Consider the following 19,415-nt stretch of genomic DNA (forward strand, 5'->3'; position numbering starts at 1 on the left):
GTCAATTTAAAGGAGTTTTTGCATCAACAAACCAGTAATAAGGATTAGACACCTTATTATACAGCAAAATACTGCCTAAAAAGCTAACTTATTTTGCCAAAAGCACAGATTGTTACATCACAATGAAATTTATATTTTGAAAATTACAAAATGCAAAAACAATTTCCAACAATTTTATTTGTTTTATTAATTGCTCAGACTAGTCCCCCACTTTTTGTCTGTTGAAACAGCCACCATTTCAGCCTGGATGAGATAGTTCAACCAGTAATCTCTCCAAAGGAAAGGGCAAGATTTCAGTTACTGAAACAGGGTGGTCCATTTCCAAAACCAGAGACCATCATGACAAGTTCTTTATCCCACTTGATGCAATATACAGTTAAAGTTAATCTGAATCTCTTCACTGCTGGCTCAGTAGAGAATTGACTAAACTTTTCCAGACTATGTCAATTGATTTTGACGGAAAAGTTCTCTCGGGACCAGGACTCATGCTGCTGCTCTGGAGATCAGGAATGTGGTCTATTGGCAAACAGTTACCAGGTTTTGATTACTTTCAGCTAACACCAATTATGCAAAATAAACCCACAACTTTTACATTGGGGTGTTAATAGATGAATGGCAGCCGGAGTCTTCTTGTTACCTCCTACTTGGATGTTTCTGTTACTAATATCTATTAAGTCCCTCCCTCCCTGTAAAAACAGCAATATCAGTTTTATTCCTAGAAAAAAAACTGTGGGTGTTAGTAATATGTGGTTTATAAAAGGCAAAACTGTGCCACCCACACCATTAGAAATTTGAGTTATGAGAAGCCAGAAGTTGAGAGAATCCAGATTTCCTCTGCATTCATTGTACATTTCTGCTGAGTAACTTCAGTTTTTCATTGTAGAATTCAATTTGTGGAGTTGTAATAAAATTTTTCCTACAAGTTAAATGTCAGACCACATAGCAACAGATTTTCTATAGGCAATAACATTTAAGATGGTTAAGTGTTTTTTTAATGGCTTTTGAAAAACCTAATCTTTATTTCCACACCACATGACTGAACATTTCACACAACTGGTTTGCCAATCACCTTCACTGAAAGTTGATGTTGACAAGGTTCTCAGAAGTAACTGAAATCTTCAATAAGTATATCTGATTGTTGACCATGCCACATACATTTCCTTATTCCAATGATTCAAATATCTTGTTTTACCTTTATTTACATACTTTTAGGTTTTAATTTTCTACTCAGTAACATCTGCTTAGCATTCTAATTCTGTGTTGAGCTATTCTGCTCAGTACTTAGGGCAAACACTACCATCAATGACAGGAAACCCTGGATACATCACTTCAGAGTCCCACATTTGAAATTATACCATTCCTTGATCTCTCCAACAGTTCTTAGCAACCATATTTTAAAAATTCCAGTGAAGCAGAGCCAACATGACTGACCACTGACACGTTTTACTGGATGACTTCCATGTTCCATTATTGTGATGGTGTCTCACTAACTATCTAATGACAGTAATTCTTTTTTTTTCCCAACTTCCATTTACCAATAGTTGGTATCAGTGTGTAGTGTGCTGCACAGAGGAATAACAAAAAAAAACTGTTGGAGCACCTTGTACCGAATTAAGCTTTGCCATGGAACAGCAACATGAGCACAGTACTTGTGCATTTCTCAGAGCAGAGGAAATGACTGACTTAGCCAACATTCTATGCCAAGGTCACATGTTCTGCCCTCAGTAAATCTGACATCATCCAAACCCAGTAGCCATCACCTCTGTGCTCACTGATTCACTGTTAAGCAATGCCTCAATTTTAAAACTCATATCTTTTCCCAAGTTTCTCCATGGTCTGACACCTCATTATCTCAATAATCGCCTCCAACTCTACAACCTTCTAAGGTGCCTATGATCCTCCAACTGTAGCAACTTCAGCGTCCTTGATTTAAATTGCTCCACCAGTGGCAGCCATGCCTTCAGCTGACAAAGCTCTAAGCTTTCAAATTCACTCTGTTTATTCTCTGCCACTCTTTGTACTCTACTCTCTTAAGTAGTATCTTAAGATATTACTCAAAATCTGGCTCATCTACCCTGAATTCTTTCCATGTGGACATTTTTTATTCACTTGTGGGACATGGATGTCCCTGGCTGGCCAACATTTATTGCCAATCCCTACTTGCCCTTGAGAAGGTGGTGGTGAGCTGCCTTCTTGAATTGCTACAGTCCACCTGCTGTGGTTGACCCACAATGCCTTTAGAGACAGAATTCCAGGATTTTGATCCAGCATCACTGAAGAAATGGTGATGCATTTTTAAGTCAGGGAGGCAAGTGGCTTGGAGGGCACCTTGCAGGTAGTGGCATTCCCATGTATCTGCTGTCCTTGCCCTTCTAGATGGAAGCAGTCATGGGTTTGGAAGGTGTGATCCATGAATCTTTGGTAAACTTCTGTGGTGCATCTTGCAGACAGTACCCACTGCTGTTACCAAGTGTCAATGGTAGAGAGAGTGCATGTTTGAGGATGTAGTGCCAATCATGCTGTGCCCTGGATGGTGTCAAGCTTCTGGAATGTTGCTGGAGCTGCATCCATTCAGGCAAGTGGGAAGTATTTCATCACACTCCTGACTTGTGCCTTGTAGATGGCAGACAGACTTTGGAGAGTCAAGAGGTGAGTTTCTCACCACAGTATTCAAAGCCTCTTAACTGCTCCTGTAGCTGCTGTATATATATATTCAAAGTTTGGGAGAAGATTTGTGGCTCGGGTGCTCATTGTTGTGGTTCTGTTCGCCGAGCTGGGAATTTGTGTTGCAGACGTTTCATCCCGTCTAGGTGACATCCTCAGTGTTTGGGAGCCTCCTGTGAAGCGCTTCTGTGATGTTTCCTCCGGCATTTATAGTGATTTGTATCTGCCGCTTCCAGTTGTCAGTTCCAGCTATCTTCTGCAGTGGCCGGTATATTGGGTCCAGGTCGATGTGCTTATTGATTGAATCTGTGGATGAGTGCCATGCCTCCAGGAATTCCCTGGCTGTTCTCTGTTTGGCTTGTCCTATAATAGTGGTGTTGTCCCAGTCGAACTCATGTTGCTTGTCATCCGAGTGTGTGGCTACTAAGGATAGCTGGTCATGTCGTTTCGTGGCTAGTTGGTGTTCATGGATGCGGATCGTTAGCTGTCTTCCTGTTTGTCCTATATAGTGTTTTGTGCAGTCCTTGCATGGGATTTTGTACACTACATTGGTTTTGCTCATGCTGGGTATCGGGTCCTTCGTCCTGGTGAGTTGTTGTCTGAGAGTGGCTGTCGGTTTGTGTCATGTTATGAGTCCTAGTGGTCGCAGTAGTCTGGCTGTCAATTCGGAAATGTTTTTGATGTATGGTAGTGTGGCTAGTCCTTTGGGTTGTGGCATGTCCTCATTCCGTTGTCTTTCCATTAGGCATCTGTTGATGAAATTGCGGGGATATCCGTTTTTGGCGAATACCTTGTATACGTGTTCTTCTTCCTCTCTTTGCAGTTCTGGTGTACTGCAGTGTGTTGTGGCCCTTTTGAACAATGTCTTGACGCAACTTCTTTTGTGTGTGTTGGGGTGGTTGCTTTCGTAGTTTAGGACTTGGTCTGTGTGTGTGGCTTTCCTGTATACCTTTGTGGTGAATTCTCCGTTCGGTGTTCTCTGTACCATCACATCTAGGAATAGGAGTTGGTTGTCCTTTTCTTCCTCTCTAGTGAATCGGATTCCTGTGAGTGTGGCGTTGATGATCCGGTGTGTGTTCTCTATTTCTGTGTTTTTAATGATTACAAAGGTATCATCTACATATCTGACCCAGAGTTTGGGTTGAATTTGCGGTAAGACTGTCTTACTGTTGCTTGACGTGTGAGACAGCTCTCCCAAATTTGGCACTAGCCCCCAGATGTTAGTGAGGAGGACTTTGCAGGGTCGACAGGGCTGTTTCTGCCATTGTCTTCTGCCAAAGTCGATGCCAGGTGGTCCATCCAGTTTCATTTCTTTGTTGAGACTTCATAGCGATTGGTACAATGAATGGCTTGCTAAGCTATTTCAGAGGGCAGTTGGGATCGGGAGTCCCATGTAGGCCAGACCAGGTGAGGATGGAAGATTTCCTGCCCTGAAGGACATTAGTGGTTAGCACTGCTGCCTCACAGTGCCAAGGACCCAGATTCGATCCCGGTCTCGGGCGACTGTCTGTTTGGAGTTTGCACATTCTCCCCGTGTCTGCGTGGGTTTCCTTTGGGTGCACTGGTTTCCTCCCACAGTCCAAAGATGCGAAGGTTAGATAGATTGGCCATATTAAATTACCCACAGTGTTCAGGGATGTATGGGTTAGGTGCATTAGCCATGGGAAATGTAGTGTTACAAGGTTAGGGTAGAGGGATGGGTATGGGTAGGATGATCTTCGGAGGGTTGGTGTGGACTTGTTAGGCCGAATGGCTTGTTTCCATATCGAAGCAAATCTATTCTATAGTGAGCTAGATGGGATTTTCTGACAATCGACAATGGTGTCATGGTCAACAGTAGATTTTTAATTACAGATTTATGTGATGAGTTGAAATTCCACTATCTGCTGTGATGGGGTTTGGACCCAGGCCCCAGAACATTAGCTGAATTTCTGGATTAATACACTAGAGATAATACCAATTGGGCCATTCCTCTCCTTAACTGGTACTAACACTCAGTCGCACAAATAGTCATTTGGTGGCACAGAATGAGTATTCTAGAGAAGAAAAAATACTTTTTGGTAAAGTTTTCTGTCTTGCACGCAATAGGAAGGGAAAACAGCACATATTCAGTTTGAAAAGGGAGTGCTAGTTGATTGACAAGTGGATTCCGTTTGGCAGAGGTACTGCCATAGAGAATGTACCAGTTATTGATAACGAGCAGCTAACAACTTTGAATGTACCAATCGTTTGTTTAAGTGATGAGGTAGAATAGAAGAATAGTGTATTGAAATTAGCTGGTACTCCTGCATAATCTTGTTCCTTGATTAAAAAGCTGCATATTGCACTAGTAACACATTGCAATGAGGCCACAGGGCAGCAAGTCCTAATTCAACAATATTTTAGACTCCTTAAACTGCTAAAACGATTCTCAGTGGAGAGAAAAGGTTGATGTTTCAATACATTCCAAAACACATTGGAAAAATTGTTGGATTTTGCTGCATATTGCGAGAAATTGAGACTCCCCTTCCTGTCTAACCCTGTCACAAGAAGGCATGAGCAAAGAAAGAGATAGGTGAAAAAGCAGCTGCAGAACATGCTCAGGAAGCCTGGCAAGTCTGGCACCACCTGGAGAGAAAATCTGAGTTAACATTTCAGTTCCAATAATTTTTCTTCTTCTTCATCCTATTTTTCTGTCTCTGTCCACCGATACTGCCCAATCTGCTGAGTTTCTCCAGCATTTTGTTCTCCAGCATTTCTCCAGAATTTGAAATACTTTGAACAAAAGCAAACACAAATAGTTGTTTGGTAGCATGCAACTGGAGTTTTGCAAAAAAAAGACATCCTGTTGAAGTTTTTCAGCTTGTGCTCATCAGGGCAGCCTTAAAGAATATCAATCTTCAAAGGGAACAATAATTTGATACAAAATGAGAAGATTATACTGGTTAATTCAAGGATGTTTCAATATTTTATGATTAACATCCATTAAAAGAATTATTAGTTGCCAATATATAGAAAATATTGAGATTCAACACTTATGAAATTTCCATGTTTTATAATTAGTATACCTTTAAATACATGCTTGTACCATATTTGATATTCCTATTTTCTGAATAAGCACAATCCATTATAAACAAAAAACCAATCAATGTTCAGCTTATTTAATATAGTTTCACATGGTTATAGAAAACATAATGTGTCTCTCTTCCTGTTGAGTTATCACCATAAATATTTTCACTGCTTCGAAGGTTGAATAAGGCACTTTTTTTCTAATTCTACAACTCTGAAACCACAATACTTGGTTATAAGCATACCATAAAAATGGACTAAACTAGCATCTCAGTGCTAAATATACCTTCCAATCTTACAATGCACACAGCCTTGAATTTATTGATCATGTTATAAATGCCCAATTGTCCCCTTAAACTTCAGTGCCAAAACCAAGACATTGATTTGCCACTTTTAAATGATTTTCCAGAGAAACAGCTACTGAGGGAAGATTGCTCCGAAGTTTCCATTGATGGAAGTGCATCTCAAGCATGAATGCTAAATTTTCATTGGGACCAGGAGTATGCCTGTAATGGGAGTCACTGTATTGGCAGGGGGTTTCTGTTTGAACTTCAAAATTCTTGACTGCATTAAGAGGGCATGTTTTCATTTTTGCTTCAGGCTTTTGTCAAAAGCTAAGACTGATGAAGCACTAGATCTCTGCAAGCAGATTATTTTGACTTCTCGGTGAACTCTGAAACCCTTCATGATCTGTTGTCCTGCAAAAGATATATGTTTCCATCATGTCCACATTATTGGCAATTCAAGGCAAGATCTGACAGGTGGCACTGAATTTATCTAATGTTCCATGGCAGACATTTGAAAGACATGTTCCATTAAAGTGGACAAAAGACAGGCGATAAGGCTTTACCACAGTACTCTAATGGAAGGAAGTAAACCACACATAAATCTTCAATACGTAGAAACCTCCCTTTGATACTGGAGTTCTAACTCTGGGTGTGTTTTGTGGCAGACTGTATATTCATTCAGCAAGTGATACACATACCCTCCTTCCCCATGAAATATAATTCATTTATATAATGGCTCCCTTTCTGAACAGATATGTCTCCAAAGAAATATATCTGCGTTGCTATATAAACAGTTACAGGTAATGCCTGATGTTGTCAAATCCTTTACGAAGCAGTATCCTTGCTCTTAGCAAAAACAAAAATGATAATTTTACTTCTCTGCTGTGTACTCTGCTATATCACTGATTATGTGCTATATACCCCATGAGTGCTATAACTATGTTTACATTCACTGGTGATAAATAGTGCAGTCAATATACTGTAAATTGCCAGAATAATATAAAGTAGCAATTCATGCAGGATTTCAAGCTATGGTATCACCCATCCCTTCCGCAGATTCTATCAAAATACTATTCATATGGGCTTTCTTGAAGAGAATGAATAGTGTCGTTGGAGGCATTTTCCAAAACTCTCTTTTCATTCAAGAGTTACTGAGGCCTAACATCCACAATGTGTACAGTCATTGGTATTGAGTAACAATACTTAAACAATGGACAACTTGCAAATTCAGCTCACTTTATATTATTGGACACACACAAACACCATTACAGCCACATGTGTTTCTGTTATGCCTGTACCTTGATGGTTAACATTCCTGTGTTTATTGACATTATTTAATTGTTAGACAAATAACGAACAAAATATATTTTTATGAAGATCATTGTTCTGACTTATTCCTTTGTGTTTTTTTTTCAGTTTACTGTAGGTGCATTCTGACTCTAAAATAGCCTTATGCTATAGCCTGCATGACTTTTATGGTTACTATCTGACATGGACTTGAACTGAAGGAATACTCCAGCAGCTTGCATTCTTAGGTTTCATTCTTTTGCATCTGAAAATGGTCACCATAAGAAAAAATTCAATCACCAAACACTGCGAATTTTGTTTTTTACAGCCAAGTGCAGATAGGTTCAGGTGAAGGTGGGAAGTTAAATGGCCTGAAATTACCAGGACCGAAAGAACTGCAGATGCTGAAAATCAGAAACGAAAACAGAAGTTGCTGGAAAAGCTCAACAGGTCCTCTCTCCTCTCTCTGATGGGATTTCCAATCAAATCTTTTTTCTTGTCCACCAACATTAATTTCACTGTCGCTTCTGGTATTTGACCAGGTATTTGCTGGAACTCACTTCCACAGCCACATCACATTCCTCAGTGACTGCTGCCAGTTTGACTCACCCCACATGAATTCCAACTCAAGTTTCATCCCTCGTGCTTTGAATCCATCCAGGATGATGCTGACAGATGCTGACAGATGTTGCTGAGCTTTTCCAGCAACTTTTGTTTTTGTTTCTGAAATTATCAGGAACCCAACTTCATCCTTATGGGCGGAACGGTGGCACAGTGGTTAGCACTGCTACCTCACAGCGTCAGAGACCCAGGTTCAATTCCCGCCTCAGGCGACTGACTGTGTGGAGTTTGCACATTCTCCTCGTGTCTGCGTGGGTTTCCTCCTGGTGTTCCGGTTTCCTCCCACAGTCCAAAGATGTGCAGGTCAGGTGAATTGGCCATGCTAAATTGTCCGTAGTGTTAGGTAAGGGGTAAATGTAGGGGTATGGGTGGGTTGCGCTTCAGTGGGTCGGTGTGGACTTATTGGGCCGAAGGGCCTGTTTCCACACTGTAAAGTAATCTAATCTAATCTAATCCTACCTTCTTCAGGGCCTCACTAGGCTGGTACTGAAGCAAGCATAGAACTCATTTGGATCTCTCAGGAAAATAAGCTACTTACAAAGAAAGAAGAATTACTTTAACCTTTAGTTTTGGGGATTTTCCAAACAGAGTACTGGTGTCATGGTCTGTCAGAAACTCATCAGAGTGGTCAATAGGAAAAAACTCCTTCTGATGAAGTGGCAAATTGATCATTTACAATGAACAGTTCCCACGATGGCCATTAGAAAGACTGCTGTTTAAAGTTTTCTCTCAAACAATATCATCTGGGATTACCAACTCCTTGTCTCGAACTTCATTAACCTTTGGTTGCACTGCCCTGCTTTCAGTCTCCTTCAAGGCTTGCTGCCTATCTGTTGTATCTCTGTCACCTCTGATGAGGTGCAAAAGGGGCAAAGTCACTGTCAACAACATGAGCAGGGTCAATACCTGGAGTTGCTTACTCCTCTGCCACATCAAACAAGACAGGGCAAAGATCATGGACATCAAGCTTTACCTGGGGGGAGTTGAGACCTCTCAACACAGCGTAAATAAGCAGAGAATCAGTTTCCTCAACATGACTGAAAATGAACCAGTGCTTCAGCCTCTCAAGACAGATTACTGCAAACATGTGCAGTCTCCTGGAATTAGACCTTCTTATCCCAGGGGCAGGTAGTCTTTAATTAATGTGCTTGTCATGACAGAACTGCACCTCTACACCCTTCCCCAAAAAATCAAGATTTCTGCCTCTCACCAAGTTATGTCTTTTCTTAAAAGGTGAGAAAGTGGAGGGTTTGAGCTTGTTTGGAGAAGAGGGAAGGACACCATTTTTACAGAGTGGCTGTGAGGAATGGGTACAAGAAGGTAAAAGGGCAATATATAGTGAAAGTGTTTACTGCTCAGATGGGATGTGAGAAGTTGTCTGTAAAGAGAGGTAAAGATATATGTGCTGCATTGTCCTGAGGAAGGGTGGCAATGTCAAACTGCAGGGTTCTTAATGTATTTTGGAAATTATCTGCCATTCGGACCTAAGTTCCTGAGTCATGTTGGCACAGTGTCACCAGGTTAGAGGGACCACATTTTTGCTGGTGACATTCACCTTTCACAATGCCTACTTGTTTTGAGAGACTGAGGCTGGCCCTTTCTTCCTGTCCTTTGGATAGGTCACCTCCCTGCAGCACCTCAAATCTCCAAACAACAATACGCTGTAGAGTGAGAGATGCGGAAGACAGAATGCTCAGGTGGTCTGTACAATTCTGAAGCTGCTTCAGTCTCAAACATCCAAGAGCTGGTCAGCATTTATAACCCATGCCAGGAAATCCATCTGATCACAGAATGAACATGTCATCCCAACCACCCTGCCTAGTTGTTTGGGAACCCTGGAGGTGGGATTTAAAACTGTGATTGTGGGCAAGAGCCTTGACAAGACCTCCTCAGCATTCACTTTCCCAATCTGCAAATGGTTCTACCATTTTAGCTGGGACTGTTGATAATATTCTTTGCTATAATGCTTAAAACCTGTTCGCAACATATTCATTACCTTCAATTAATAAGTATCGCTGCTTGGTCATTGCCCTATCATACATACTGCAGAACAAATAAATATAAGATCAATAAATGAAGAAGGAGCAAATGTTGTGTGCTTTCAGTTATGTATTGGAAACAAACAATAATATGCTGAATATGTTAAAGCAAATTAATAATAACAATATCAACGAAGTATTACTGTTATATTTCTTATTGATCATGAAACGTAGGTTAAGTTTGCATTTACATAGCACCTTATTGTATGCTTAAGATGTCCCAAAGCACTTTACATCCACATAAGTTACTTTTAATTACTGTCAGTCATCATCATTCTTGATGATGCAGGAAATACCAAAAGCAGATTTGAAAGACGCTGCAATCATTCAAACAGATATGCTCTCCTGCACTAAACTAGCAGGCAGAAGACTGTCAGACAAAACCACTAAAATCTATATGATGTAACATTGAAAATGGTCATTTTTATAATCAAATGATAAAAATAAAAGTAACCCTTTAAAAAAAAATAGAAAACTACATTAAATTTGCTTTTTGATGAACGACTGGCAGCCACAAATGTAGCAAAACTACTTGGCTCGCAACTACTCTTTATAATATCCAAATCAAGCATTTTCTGCTCTGAAACAACCTTTCTTTTCATAATAGAAGTGACTACACAGTGTATGTTCTGCATGATGGTCAATTTGTTTGAGGATATCATAAAAACAAATGACTGACTGATTAACCTGTCTTTAGTGGGGCTAACTAAAGAAAGAAAGATATCTAGGACAACTTTGTACTCTCCTTCCAACATTTGCATCTATCTGAATAGACAGAAGGCCTTAGAATAAACATGTCCTCTAAAAGACAGCAGTCCAATACTCGCTCAGAATTGTGTAAAGGTATCAGTTTAAAAGACATTCCCAAGACTGAACTCAGAGATGAGTGCCACCAACTGAGCCAAACTAACAATTTCCTGCATTGAAGGTCCACATGTGGAACATAAAATAAAGAACTAACATGCAAGAGCTACTTCAGTGATTCTTGAACTCTTGACACTTTACCAGAAACTTTCAGTTCTGACTCCTAAGAGTGGTTTCCCTCAAAAAAACTGGATACCCTCAGTAAGTTTTGACACCCACCTAGATTGCTGGTCAGGTGAAAGTATTCCAACTAAAGAGAAGCACGAGCACAATCCTATTTTTCTCACTGATATTAACAATTAAAAAGCCATTAGCAAATCATGACCAAGTCCCTGAGCCGTATTAACCCATCTTCCCACTTGCAAAGATAATCTATAGTTCTCCTCTATCAAAATAGTGGACTGAAGAATATCGTACAAATCTATTAAAACTGTTTATGGTTACATTGCAAATTGTCATTTCTATAATCAAAGCAGTAAAAATAAATGTAACAATATAAAACATAAACTACATTAAATTTGCTTTTGACGAATAAGGCAAATATATTCCATTCACAATTACTTTCACCTATGAGCATTATGTGCCAAAAGACCTTTCTTATAATATAAATGACTAAACAGCAAAGGTTCTGTACGATGGTCAATTAGTCTGTGCATATCAGAAATGATCTTTGCAGTACAAGCAGACTGCACCTATTTCTTACCTGGCTCTTTGTTGCTGCAACCTTAGCAAATAATGCTTGGGACACTTTGGCCCTCTTCATTTCCTGCTGAATCTCATCGTAAATGGAAGCATTAATATTAAGTGCACAGCCTTCCGATTTACCATTCCATTCAGTTGTAATGGAGGACGTTTTGACCTAGATAAAGGTTTAATCTCAGTTAATAATATACTATAAGAAAGAAGTTTAAACAGAAAGGGGATATCTCCCTGCTGATAATGTGTTAATGGGATTCTTCCACTAATATAAAATACACATAACTTACAAAAAGCACAAGCTTGAGTGAATTATGGTGGTTATCTGGAACTCAGCATTACCAGTACATTTCTTCCTAAAGTCTGTGGGAGAGGACAATTCCTAAATACATTTAAGTACTTTCAGAATGAGACATCACTTCTCAAATTATGATTTGCATATGCTTTCTGTAATTCACTGATTACCGATTAATTATTGGTATACTGTGCAATGAAACCTATTTACTCTCACAGATTAAAAGGATACTTTGCATTCATATGTTGCCTTACTGAAATGCATTTGTTTACTGAAGTTCTCTTGACATTTTGCTGCTTAAACATTGACACTACTGCCACTGAAATTATCAGGTAATTCTTTGAAAGCTAAAACTAGGGCAAGGCATCTCTTCTAATTAATGATTACAAGATTAAGACTAAGTAAAGGATCAAAATCTTCTTTATAACATTGAACAGGAGCTACTACAGAAAACAATACAGCAGAGAACAGTTTAAAACAAAGCAAGATTTCTTAATAAGCATAAGAAGGTTCCTGATCACTGATCCAAGAATCAAGAACATTTTATAAGAATGTCAAAAATATTTCCCCTCCTCTTCCATTAAATCTCACATGAAACAAATCCGTGAACTAAATAATCAGTTTGATATGGACTACGGGGATCAATTAAATAAAAATTCACAAGGTGTTACTTGAACAGTCACCAACACTTTTACTTTTTGCCACACTGGCAATTTTGTTACCGTTTTCTTCCTCTGAACCTAATGAGGCCTAGCCAGGGCTTTCTGCATGCTGCCACTCTTTGAAAACTTGTGTATGGCCATATTTATTTATAAGTCTTGAAAGTGGGAACTAGCAGGTAACTTGACCAGGTAGATCCTGTCCCATTGATATCCATGTACCTTGAACAGGGATTAATGGAGAGTATTCAGGAACAGGAACACAGGTTTTATTTTTCGCTGCTTAATGAATGGGAATGAGATCAACTCCAGAGCCATCAGCTCTCAGTCATTTAAACTCCAATAAGGACTGGTTCAACCCACTCAATCCTTCCTCATAAAACAACCTCTTCAGTCTGGAAATCAGTCTCATGAATTTTATATAAATTGCTACCAATGCAGCAATAGAGTCATAGAGATCTATAGCACAGAAAAAGTCTTTTGGTCCATTGCATCAACGACAGTAAAAAAACCCAGCCATCTATTTCAATCCCATTTTCCAGAACTTAGCCCATAGCCTTGTATGCCTTAGCATTTCAAGTGTACATCTAAATACTTCTTAAATATTGTGAGAGTTTTTGCCTCTACATCCTGACTGATAGTGAGTTTCAGATTCGCACCACTCTCTGAATGAAGACTTTTTTTCTCATATCCCCTCTAAAGCTTCTGCCCCTTACCTTAAAGCTTTGTCCCCAGTCACTGATCCCTTCATCAAAGGGCAACGTTTCTTCCTGAGTATTCTATCAGTGCTCCGCATCATCTACTCTGCTTTAAAAAAATCAACCCCAGTCTGTCTAATCGCTCTTCATAAATGAAACTGTCCAGCACAGGTAACAGCCTGGTAAATTTCCTCTGCGTTCTCTCCAGTGCTAACACATCCCTCCTATAATGTGTATTCCAGAACTGCATCCAGTAACCTAGCTAAGATATACTAATGAGTATATCCTTTTTAAAGTAAGGAGACAAAGACTCGACATAGTACTCAAGATATGATCTCACCAATGCTCTATAGAGCTGTAATAAGGCGTCCCTAGTTTCATTCGTCCTTCTCTTGCAATAAAAGCCAATATTCCATTTGTCTTCATAAGTACTTGCATGCAAATATTTGTGATTAATGTAAAGAGACACCAAGAACCTCCTGTATTGCAGAATTCTGCAGTCTCTTTTCATTTAAATATTATTTTGCTTATCTAGTCCTGTCGAAGCAGATAATGTCACCTTTTCTAACATTATGCTCAATCTGTCAATATCTGTCTGCTCACTTACCTATCTAATTCCCTTTGTAGTCTCTTTCTGTCCTCCTCACAACTTGCTTTTCTATCTTTATATCATCAGCAACAAGAGTTTGTCCCTTCATCTAATCATTAATATTTTTCATAACTAGTTTAAGCCCAGCTCTGATCCTGTGGCACACTATTAGTTAGTTTGCCAGTTTGAAAATGATTAATTTATCCCAACTGTCTGTTTCTTGTTAGTTAATTACCAATCCTCTGTCCATAATAGGAGAGAGTGAGCACTGCAGATGCTGGAGATCAAAGTCGAAGAGTGTGTTGCTGGAAAGGCACACCAGGTCAGGCAGCAACGAAGGAGCAGGAGAATCAACGTTTCAAGCATAAGCTCTTCATCAGGACGGCTTATGCCTGAAACATTGATTCTCTTGCTCCTCGGATGCTGCCTGACCGGCTGTGCCTTTCCAGCACCACACTCTTTGACTCTTTCCATAATATACCACCCTCAATACCATGAGCACGTATCTTATGTAGCAACATGTTACGTGGCACTTTATCAAATGTCATTTACAATGCAGCCTGTCCTCCAACCACAGCACAAAAATAGATCCCAAAAATAATTTCATTGGTGCTACAAGCTAGTGAGGGTAGGAATAGGAGGATAGAGCAGATTAAAATGCATGGTTGAGGAGCTGGTGTATGGAAGAAGGATTCACATTTTTGGATCATTGGAATCTCTTCTAGGGTAGAAGTGACTTGTACAAGAAGGACGGATAGCACCTGAATTGGAAAGGGACTAACATATGAGCAGGGAAATTTGCTAGATCTGCTCGGGAGGATTTAAACTAGTAAGGTTGGGGGAGATAGTGAGGAAAGAGATCAATCTGAGGCTGGTACAGTTGAGAAAAGAAGCGAGTCAAACAGTCAGGGCAGGCAGGGACAAAGCAGAGAACACGGTAGGACTGATAAATTAAACTGCATTTATTTCAATGCAAGAGGCCTAACAGGAAAAGCAGATGAACTTAGGGCATGGTTAGGAACATGGGGATGGAAAATCATAGCAATTATAGAAACCTGGCTCACAGATGGACAGCACTGGCAGCTTAATGTTCCAGGATACAAATGCTACAGGAAGGACAGAAAGGGAGGCAAGAGAGGAGGGGGAGTGGCATTTTTCATAAGGGATAGCATTACAGCTGGGCTGAGGGAGGATATTCCCAGAAATACATCCAGGGAAGTTATTTGGGTGGAACTGAGAAATAAGAAAGGGATGATTACCTTACTAGGATTGTATTATAGACCCCCTAATAGTCAGTGCAAAATTGAGAAGCAAATTTGTAAAGAGATTTCAGTTATTTGTAAGAATAATAGGGTGGTTATGGTAGGAGATTTTAACTTTCCAAATTTAGAACTGGACTGCCATAGTGTTAAGGGTTTAGATGGAGAAGAATTTGTTAAGTGTGTATAAGACAATTTTCTGATTCAATATGTGAATGTACCTACTAGAGAAGGTGCAAAATTTGACCTACTCTTGGGAAATAAGGCAGGGCAGGTGACTGAGGTGTCAGTGGGAGAGCACTTTGGGGCCAGCGACCATAATTCTATTAGATTTAAAATAATGATAGAAAAGGATAGACCAGATCTAAAAGTTGAAGATCGAAATTGGAGAAAGGCTAATTTTGATGGTATTAGGCAAGAACTTTCAAAAGCTGATTGGGGGCAGATGTTCACAGGTAAAGGGATGGCTGGAAAATGGGAAGCCTTCAGAAATTAGGTAACATGAGTCCAGAGACATTATATTCCTGTCAGGGTGAAAGGAAAGGCTAGTAGGCATAGATAATGATGGATGACTGAAGAAATTGAGGGTTTGGTTAAGAAAAAGAAGGAAGTATACGTCAGGTATAGACAGGATAGATCGAGTGAATCCTTAGAAGAGTATAAAGGAAGTAGGAGTATACTTAAGAGGGAAATCAGGAGGGCAAAAAGGGGACATGAGATAGCTTTGGCAAATAGAATTAAGGAGAATCCGTAGGAGTAGGCGTAGGAGATGGGGGAGATACTGAACAAGTATTTTGCATCAGTGTTTACTGTGGAAAAGGATATGATAGGTATAGAATGTAGGGAAATAGACGGTGATAGCTTGAAAAATGTCCATATTACAGAAGAGAAAGTGCTGGATGTCTTGAAACGCATAAAAAGTGGATAAATCCCAAGGACCTCTAGAATTCTGTGGGGAAGCTAGGAAAGTGGTTGCTAGGCCCCCAGCTGAGATATTTGTTTCATCGATAGTCACAGGTGATGTGTCAGAAGAGCAGAGGTTGGCTAATGTGGTGCCACTGTTTACAAAAGGTGGTAAGGACACGCCAGGGAACTATAGACCGGTGAGTCTGATATTGGTGGTGGGCAAGTTGTTGGAGGTAATCCTGAGCAACAGGATTTACATATACTTGGAAAGGCAAGGACTGATTAGGGATAGTCAACATTGCTGTGTGTGTGGGAAATCATGTCTCACAAAATTGATTGAGTTTTTTGAAGAAGTAACAAAGAGGCTTGACGAGGGCAGAGTGGTAGACGTGATCGATATGGACGTCAGTGAGGCATTTGACAAGGTTCCCCATGGGAGACTAGTTAGCAAGGTTAGATCTCATGGAATACAGGGAGAATTAGCCCTTTGGATACAGAAGCTCAAAGGTAGAAGACAGAGGGTGGTGGTGGAGGGTTGTTTTTCAGACCGCAGGCCTGTGACAAGTGGAGAGCCACAAGGATTAGTGCTTGGCCGCTACTTTTCGTCATTCACATATATGATTTGGATGTGAACAAAGGAGGTATAGTTAGTAAGTTTGCAGATGACACCAAAATTGGAAGTGCAGTGGACAGCAAAGAAGGTTACCTCAGATTACAATGGGATCTTGAGCAGATGGGCCATTGAGCTGGGGAGTGGCAGATGGAATTTAATTTAGATAAATGTGAGGTGCTGCATTTTGGGAAAGCAAATCTTAGCAGGACTTATATACTTAATGGTAAGGTCCTATGGAGTGTTGCTGAACAAAAAGACCTTGGAGTCCAGGTTCATAGTTTCTTGAAAGTAAAGTCGCAGGTAAATAGTATAGTGAAGAAGGCATTTGGTATATTTTCCTTTATTGGTCAAAGTATTGAGTAAAGGTGTTGGGAGGTCATGTTGCAGCTGTACAGGACATTGGTTAGGCCACTTTTGGAATATTGCTTGCAAAGGGTTCCGAAAAGATTTACCAGCATGTTGCCAGGGTTGGAGGATTTCAGCTACAGGGAGAGGCTGAATAGGCTGGGGCTGTTTTCCCTGGAGCGTCAGAGGCTGAGGGACGACTTTATAGAGGTTTATAAAATCATGAGGAGCATAGATAGGATAGACAAAGTCTTTTTTTGGGGTGGGGGAGTCCAGACGTAGAGGGCATAAGTTTAGGATGAGAGAGGAAAGATATGAAAGAGACCTAAGGGACAAGTTTTTCACGCAGAGGGTGTTATGTACATGGAATGAGCTGCCAGAAGAAGTGGTGGAGGCTAATCCAATTGCAACATTTAAAAGGCATCTAGATGGGTATATGAACAGGAAGCACTTGGAGGGATATGGGTCGGGTGCTAGCTGGTGGGACTAGATTGGGTTGGAATATCTGGTTGGCATGGACGAGTTGGACGAAGAGTTTGTTTCCGTGCTGTACATCTCTATGACTCTATGACTGGATTTATTATGAACTGACAATGTGACTAATATTAACAATTTAGAATTGTTTCTAACACAGGTGTTTTAGACTGAACATTTGAAATGATAATAAACATTACAAATAGCATATCAATGTTATAAAAATGCAATCTTTTTAAGTTTCATGTATTAAGTACCATTCTGTGCTGACCATAATGAGTGTTCATGTTGCAAAGTGGAGCACCTTCACTCTTTTCGGCACCCAGAACTCAAAAAAAGAGGTGTAGCATGCTGCAGATTAAAAATACATTTTTTCTGTCTCCACAACAGTTTTACACCCAATCTCAGAATCTTAACCATAGCACTGTGATTTTGTCCCATTTTGTCTCTGAATGGATTAGTTTCATTCAGAGCTTGAAATTACACTGTGAAAATGTTAGCACTCAAACACTGAGTCTGTTAACATGAAATTCCATTTTCTTCAATTTTATGGAGGAATTATGTTGTGTTTCTAAACACATTACCGCTTTGATTTAAAATCGTGCTACTAACTGAACCACAACTTGTGGGTAGTTACGTGCTACAGATCCACGTTTACTATTAACTGGGCTGAGACTATTCTAGTTAATTTTACTGAAGGAACTTGTGGCCAGGAGATAAAGGAAATCTTTGTTCCATGCATGTCTGGTTCAGAAGTGAGTGAAACCTTTTGAAATCAAAGTGATTATTTTTCAATTTGCTCATTTCCCAAAATGTACTAAAAAGTAAATCTTTTGTGACTCCACCACCAAACAGAGCCTTCCACACAGAGCGTGGATTAAAGAATCAAGCATGAAGATGAGCACACCTGATCTACACCATTTCTGGTTATTCAGACACAGAAATGAATCACCAAAAAATTGAAAGCACTGCATATGAGGCACACTGACCTCCACACCTAATTTATACATCCATTTTCTGGTCAAACATGGTCGTGGTGAGAAAAGAAACAGAAATTTCCTTTTACAAAATGTGGGATGTTTTAGTCATTTGACTGTTTTCCTTTTAAAGTCATCAAATTGAGCAGCATTCCATAGAAAACATCTACGTAAATAATTATTATCACAAATTCCTTTCTTTAGCAATTATAAAATTGTAAAGTCTGAGCAACATATTGAGCTATAATATTATTTGCATGACACTATGTTCAAAAGAAAAGGTTGTCTTGAAAGAAAAAATATAGTAGAATTTCAAGACCAGCTTAAAGAATACACATAGTTGGACATCTTTGTTTGATGATTACCTGTTGGGTACGGTTAGGAGAACTTATCAAAGGTGTAGTTCCAATCCCTGAGGCTGCATTGAGACTTCTCTCCCTTTCATCCTGGTAAATACGGTCCCTTTCTGCTTCTGGCAGGTTTAGAAAATTCTGCATTGCCCTCAAGTTGACTAGCAAAGATTGTGAGGCGGTCTTTGGGTCCTCTTCTTTTCTGAGAATTTCAGACAATAGACCCTGTGTAAAAGAATAAGCAGAAACAATATAGTATTCTTGTGAACTGATCTTGACCAGGAACTGCTAATTATTCTCTCACTGGTGTGCTGGAGTTTCAGCAAGAACCTTCAATGGCAATAAGAATACATTAATGCTCAATTAGATTCGTTGAAAGAAAGCCACAATTGTAAGTCTGATGTTATAGCTGTCCTCTCTGGCAGTATACTGACATTCGTGACATAAACCAGAATATTGAAGATGATTACGTAGATCTTTAACAAAGCATATAGAGACAAAATCTACAATTGCACAATTGTGGACATTTAAATAGGAAAGATATTGCAGAAATAGTGGGTGAACAATATTGTAGTCTATACAATCATAGGAGTGTTAGAGTCACAGTAAGGGTATAGTTTTCCTTAAGTTGAACTTTCAGTACATTTTTGTCTATAAATTTCTTTTTAATAATTTTGAAACAGTACAGCTACCTCAAGAAAGTATTTAAAAATTGAAATATATGCGAACAAGAAAATATTGGGA

General features: G+C 39.6%; 1 protein-coding gene across 6 annotated transcripts in view; it reads right to left on the reverse strand.

The window, feature by feature from the left end:
- The window catches only part of satb1b (SATB homeobox 1b), a 132,452-nt gene that overhangs the window by 49,764 nt on the left and 63,273 nt on the right, over window positions 1–19,415 (reverse strand). For all 6 annotated transcript variants that reach the window (XM_087987291.1, XM_087987295.1, XM_087987290.1 and 3 more), the window contains 2 exons: window positions 18,687–18,896; window positions 11,514–11,669 (listed from right to left, as the gene is read on the reverse strand). In XM_087987291.1, the coding sequence (XP_087843417.1) occupies window positions 11,514–11,669; window positions 18,687–18,896 (366 nt within the window). The remainder of the gene's footprint in view (window positions 1–11,513; window positions 11,670–18,686; window positions 18,897–19,415) is intronic.

This window comes from Chiloscyllium plagiosum, unplaced genomic scaffold, assembly GCF_037043375.1.
Source record: "Chiloscyllium plagiosum isolate Xiang-an unplaced genomic scaffold, Cpla_swu_hap1 HiC_scaffold_5, whole genome shotgun sequence".
Classification (NCBI taxonomy): domain Eukaryota; kingdom Metazoa; phylum Chordata; class Chondrichthyes; order Orectolobiformes; family Hemiscylliidae; genus Chiloscyllium; species Chiloscyllium plagiosum.